General features: G+C 29.9%; 1 protein-coding gene across 1 annotated transcript; it reads left to right on the top strand.

Moving 5' to 3' along the window:
- The first annotated feature begins 642 nt into the window (after window positions 1–642).
- LOC114424281 (transcription factor bHLH112-like) lies at window positions 643–4,484 on the top strand. Its single transcript, XM_028391116.1, has 7 exons — window positions 643–1,209; window positions 1,550–2,183; window positions 2,461–2,574; window positions 2,714–2,779; window positions 2,929–2,994; window positions 3,086–3,136; window positions 3,768–4,484. Exons 1-7 carry the CDS (start codon window positions 797–799, stop codon window positions 3,924–3,926), a joined length of 1,503 nt encoding a protein of 500 aa, XP_028246917.1. The 5' UTR covers window positions 643–796; the 3' UTR covers window positions 3,927–4,484.
- The last annotated feature ends 1,571 nt before the right edge of the window (window positions 4,485–6,055 follow it).

The raw sequence follows: 6,055 nt of genomic DNA, 5'->3' as shown, positions 1-6,055 counted from the left end.
GAAAATAAATCATTTTCTTAATTATATAATTAGCTTCATTAATTTTTAGCTATTTTTTCATAAATTTATTTTTCATTTAGAGTTTAGATGAGGGGACACTCAGTTTTAGGAACTTTTCTTAAAGATAATGTAAAAAAGAGTTACTCCTCTCATTAAAAAAATGATTAGGTGCAAAAATAAATAAATTAATACAGGGTTTCAACCCTTTACGTACAAATCATGACATGGCTGGACTGCAGATCGATCAAATCTTCACAACATGAATATCATTATACCACATCGCTTCATACATAAGGAACACATTTTCCACAAGACACGTATAATTTATATAAATCCAGTACAAAAAGAAAACAATATCTAGCTTGGCATATAGTAGTACATATTATGATGAGCTTAGCAATATAATATATACTTTTTGCTTATAAAACAAATACAAAAAGTAAACAAAACAAACGAAACCAATTATCAAAGAAATAAATTTACAGCCATCTATATATATTATAATTTTTTTAAAAGAAAAAGAAGAATTAGAATATGATTCAAATTAAATTCTCTCTCATTTGTCCAATCATCCCGTTGTAATGTCAACTGGATTCCGGTAATCTCCACTGTCCGTACCATTCTAACCGTTTCATATATAAAAACCCTTTGGTTTTGCAAATAAGCCTATATTTGTGTCATACCATTTTTTTTCTTTCTATAGAGCACGTACCTCAAGAAGTTAGCAAAGCTCAAAGATATATACAAAAACGTACAAATCAGTAATATTTGAGAAGAATAAAAAAAGGGTTGTCTCATGGCTGAGGAGTTTCAAGCTAGGATTTGTGGTGAAAACTGGTGGAGTAGTACTACTATTGATTCAACAAGAAGTAGTGTGTTGTTCCCTCTGAGTTCATCATCATCATCTATATCTTCTTCTCCTTGTTCTGTGGCAGCTAATAATAATGATGCAGGAAACTATAGCACTAGGGGAACTAGTGACACGGATTTGAAGGCAACAAAATGTTGTGCTGAAGACACTAATGGCAACAATCTGGTTTCTGACACTACTTACCTGGGTTTCGTTGATGTACAGAAGCCACATAATAAGAGTGAATCAGCAGCCAGTGGAAGTGGTGGCATGCTGATCGATTCCACCTTACAGATGATGGGTTTTGGCCTCACATCTTCAACATCATCTTCAGAGAATTGGAATCAGCCTCTGTTATTGTAAGGCATCACAAATATAAATATATATGATATATATTTTACTATGTGTCTTTGTTGCTAACATATTTTCTTGTGAGAGAAATTTCAATTTCTATTTAAATTAAATTACATGTGAGTCGAAGGTTTATAGTGTATGGTCCAGCAATTCCACTAGGGTTCAAAAAGATTTATTTTTTTTCCTTAACTTTTTCTCATTGATTTCATTTGAAAAAAGAGAACTTGATCTTATCAAAGCATATATGGCGTATACTATAGCTCTTTTAACTAGTTCTTTCCCTATTGGATTCTCCAAACCATGACCATATATATTTTGTCTCTCTCTCTCTTTTTTATCCTATAGTCGATGTAATGGAAGGCCAGAGAGCAATTTCCACTCCTTGATTCAGGAAGAAACGGGAATGGATTCTTCTAATTCACAAATCCATAGGGATTGGATCCCAAAGAGCTTCTCCTCTGGCGGTGGAAACCAACAAATTGATTATAATAATTTCAAGCCATTATTATTGAGCAAACAAGAATTTTCATTAGATCACCATAGTCTAAGTTCTTTAACCACTACTGGGTTATCATCAAACCGTGGATTCCCAATTGGATCAGCCTCATCATATGGTAACCCTTCAACGTTGCAAAGCCTATATGACCCTAATTATAATCCTCATCCACAGCATAACTCACTTTTCACCAACCGTCCCATGTTCTATTCATCAAAAGCATGTTATGGGACACCCTGCACCGAACTACCACAACCATGGTCTAAAGTCTCCACTTTTTTGAAGCCCACGACCACAACAAATGCAAAGCAACAACACCCTAATATTGGACTTCACTTTTCTAACAACACTCCTTTCTGGAATGCTTCCGCCGAGGCACTTCACGACATAAGAGTTGGTACGTTTGCTTCATCACAATCACAATATCATAGGCCAACCTTCGATGGAGAGAAACCCAATTGCCCAAGTACTCTATTAAACAAGGTACATGTTTGACTTTTTTTTCTTTAGTGTAAATACATGTTTGATTGAGTTAATATAAATTTTCAAATTTTTTTTTTTTAAAGACCAATATTAATTATTAATTGTTAATTTTTATTAGTAAATAAGATGGATTAATTGAATTCATTATCTTTTTCTCTCATCTTTCTTCAACCAACAAGATAATCTTATAACTCCAGTTCACTAAAATATATATCCATATAACTAGGGTTTTCTATATGGGGAACTATATATATAATTGATATATATCAATGTGCAGTTCAATAGTGAAAAAACTCTAGTGTCGGCATCAATGATGACTAAGAAAAATGTTTGTGAACCAGCATTAAAGAGGCCAAGAATTGAAACTTCATCTCCATTGCCAACTTTTAAGGTATTGTACTGTTATACGCTTATACGTATGTATTTTTTTTTACTTCAATTCAAACCTTTTTCACTATGCAACCGTAACATTGTTCAACCTTTATAATAATCACACTTTAGATTTTAATCAACTTGACATGTATGGACAGGTTCGGAAAGAGAAGCTAGGGGACCGGGTCACTGCTCTTCAGCAATTGGTTTCACCTTTCGGAAAGGTGAAATTTTTCGGATGTCTCTTTCACTTTTCTTTTTTATTTACACAGCAGCTAAGACTGTGATAGAATTGAAACCTTTACTTTCTTAGACAAGGTAAAAAGGTAAAAACTCACTCAGATTTTTTATTCTTGTTGATCTTAATTAACAGACCGACACAGCATCCGTTCTTCACGAAGCCATCGAATACATTAAGTTCCTTCATGATCAAGTCAATGTATGTTTCCATGATCCAACATTGTTTTGAATAAAACCCTAAGTATTGATCGTACCGTATATAAATTTTACCTTGACATCTTGAATTATAGGTTTTGAGTACTTCATATATGAAAAATGGAGCTCCCATTCAACATCAGCAGGTACTCCAAAATGCTTCCATATCGATATAATTTTCTTCAATAATAATTAAATTATTAGTATAGGCTATGAAATTAGAGTAAGAATATGATGCTATATATATGAGAGAGAGATCTTAATTGTTATTCATTATTAGTGTAGTTAAATTGTAAATCAATTAGAAGTGATCTTTAGAATGAATTTAAAAGTAATTATCATAAAAATTAATGAAATTATCATATATGATTAGGATTGAAATGGTGACATAATTTTTTATTTGTTTGTTATGTTATTGACCTGAAATATTTATTAGTCTTAATTAATTTTCATTAAGAAATTGTATTAGTTAGTTTTAGTGAGAATTTTCTTACATTTGGATCACTTTTTTTTTTTATGCACGTAGCTCTAGCTTATTGTGTATTACTGAGATTGAATGGCACACTAAATTTAATGTCTTAATTGTTTTAAATTTATAACAACTACTTTAATTTTTATCAGGTAAAAATATATATACTAACATATATAGATAATACTAGAGAGTAATTAATTACTAATATTTTCTTTATCTTTAGTACATAGATTATAAATTTCTTTTTGTAGTGATTTCTATTAAGGTTGAGTAGTTCTGAAACATTTATACAACTTTGTTCAAAGGGCTGTGATGATCTGAAAGACTCAGAAGGACCACAACAAGATTTGAAAAGCAAAGGGCTGTGTCTGGTACCGATTTCAAGCACATTTCCAGTGGCAACAGAAGCCACTAGTGCTGAATTGTGGACGCCTACATTCAGATCAGGCGCACTCTTACGGTAGATAGAATTGGGATAATAAAGCCAAAGAGACTCGACCAGTGGAGAAAAATTGATGACGTATTATTAACTATTTGCATGTGTAAAAGGATGATGAAGCAAATGTGAAGCCACAGTTTGATGAAGAGAAAAAATAAAAAGCTGAAGAAAACAAAGGATTAAAAGAAGGAAAAGTGTGAGAAAAGAAACAAACAAAGTGACCCTTCAAAAGATGGGCAGAGAAATCATGGGCCAGGCACGTTGCAGAATGATGTGCGCTTGCAAATGATTAATGACCACTGGAAGAGAAAAATATATAACTTATCTATAGGTTAATTAACTGGGTGCTACAAGATTAATATATAACCCCAAAATGTTAGTTATTTTCTGGTTGGTGAGAGTAGGAACGAATACTGAACTCACCGACATTTGACATTAGATTATAGATTATTTGATGCTGGTTCTGGTAGAAAATATATGGCAGAACTAATTAGCGGATATATGGGACTAATTTAATGTCTTTTACTTTGTTCCTGACAATGAATTTGCTAATTATGATAGTAATATATTTTAATTAATATTATATATCATTGTATGCCTGGCATCAATTTGTTTTATTTATTGCAAAAAAGAATATTTTAAAATTGTACAATAATCATTTTTTGTTTAATGTAATTTATACTTTGGTTTTACTTTTTTTTTTCTACTTTGCTCGGTAATAGGATAATTGTATGAAGTTGTAAGTTGGAATATTAATGTAATCATTGTACACACGAAAAATAATATTACCGACTCTACCTTAGCACCTTTAATGCTTATGAGTAATTATTTTAATAAATCTATCTACAAGGTGTAGTATAAGTGATCAGTACGTAATTTGAATCTTTTAAGCATATAATAGAGAATTTTGATTATGTGAATATAACATCAATTTTTTAATTGAGTATCAGGGAGTTAAAGAATTTAAGACAAAATACGAAATTAAAGTAGATGAATTTTTTTTCATTATAGAGAAAGTGCATATTTTACTATAATCTTCTTCTATAATGGTACAAGAAGAGGAGGAGTTATTCCTTCACTTATACTCTATTTTCTCATAGATTAGACTCATACTTTCTAATCTGGTTATGAAAATACATTTTTATATCAAGTGTTTAATATAAAGATAATATAAGAGTATATGGTCACTTTTGTTATTTAAAGTATATATACAACAATTTCAATTTAGTTTATAAATAAACAAAAAATTTGATTTAATCTTTAAATATATAAAAAGTGTGAAAATTAAGTTGTCTTGGACTTAAGTTTTCATGGATTATTTTGCGATTAACATATAATATTCAAAAATTAATTTAACCTTAAAATGTAGAGTTTAAAAACTAATTTAACATTAATTAAGTTATAAAATTCAAGATGAAATGACATTAAATTATTCAACATAACATAATTATCACATTTTTTATCCATTTGAATACTAAATTGAAATTTTTGTTCTTCAAAGACTAAATTATTATCGGTTTACATTCTCAGGGAGCAAAGTAGTCATTTGTGTACAGTAATAATATCATAAAATGACTTTTTTTTTCAGGATATTGGAAGCTAGGGAAATCACCCTCAAAGCTAGACAGCTCAAGAACACAAGTGACTATCAGCCACAAAATTGTTGTCGATTTTGAAATTGTCAAACTTCCATTTCGGAGCCATTTTATGATAAAATCATCTCATTTTTTGTTTCAAAAATAAAAATGAAAGAAAAGTTAGTAAGTGTAACAAATTTTTTACTACTACCAATAAAACGGAGTAGATTAAAAAAAATTCAATTCATAATTAAATTAATCTAATTCAATTTTATCTCAACTGTAATTGTTAAATGTAACTTGGGCCAGTCTGGCCCATCTTAATAACCTTACCTGTAACTTTTAGATTTTGTTTAGTAATACCAAAGTTTGTTTGATTCTTTGTAAGAACAAAGGGTAAAATTTAAACTAATTGGTGAAAATTTATTTTTTTACTGAAGATAAATTATTTTAATGCAAATAAAAAATTATATATATTCACGATTTTTAATTATAACAATCTCAGAGTTCTACAAAACATCTCAAAAAGTGATTTAATTATGATTTTCAAATATCTTGTTACATTTAATATATTAAT

This window comes from Glycine soja, chromosome 8 (genome assembly GCF_004193775.1).
Source record: "Glycine soja cultivar W05 chromosome 8, ASM419377v2, whole genome shotgun sequence".
NCBI classification, from domain to species: Eukaryota; Viridiplantae; Streptophyta; class Magnoliopsida; order Fabales; family Fabaceae; genus Glycine; species Glycine soja.
The sequence above is the reverse complement of the archived record's forward strand: the minus strand, read 5'-3'. Positions and strand labels throughout refer to the sequence as shown.

What these genes read in the sequence shown, in the direction of transcription:
- LOC114424281 (XM_028391116.1), top strand. Translation starts at nt 797, where the DNA reads ATGGCTGAGGAGTTTCAAGCTAGGATTTGTGGTGAAAACTGGTGGAGT. An exon ending in CAAGTACTCTATTAAACAAG is followed by an intron (nt 2,184 to 2,460) that starts GTACATGTTTGA and finishes ATCAATGTGCAG; the next exon opens with TTCAATAGTGAAAAAACTCT. An exon ending in TCCTTCATGATCAAGTCAAT is followed by an intron (nt 2,995 to 3,085) that starts GTATGTTTCCAT and finishes CTTGAATTATAG; the next exon opens with GTTTTGAGTACTTCATATAT.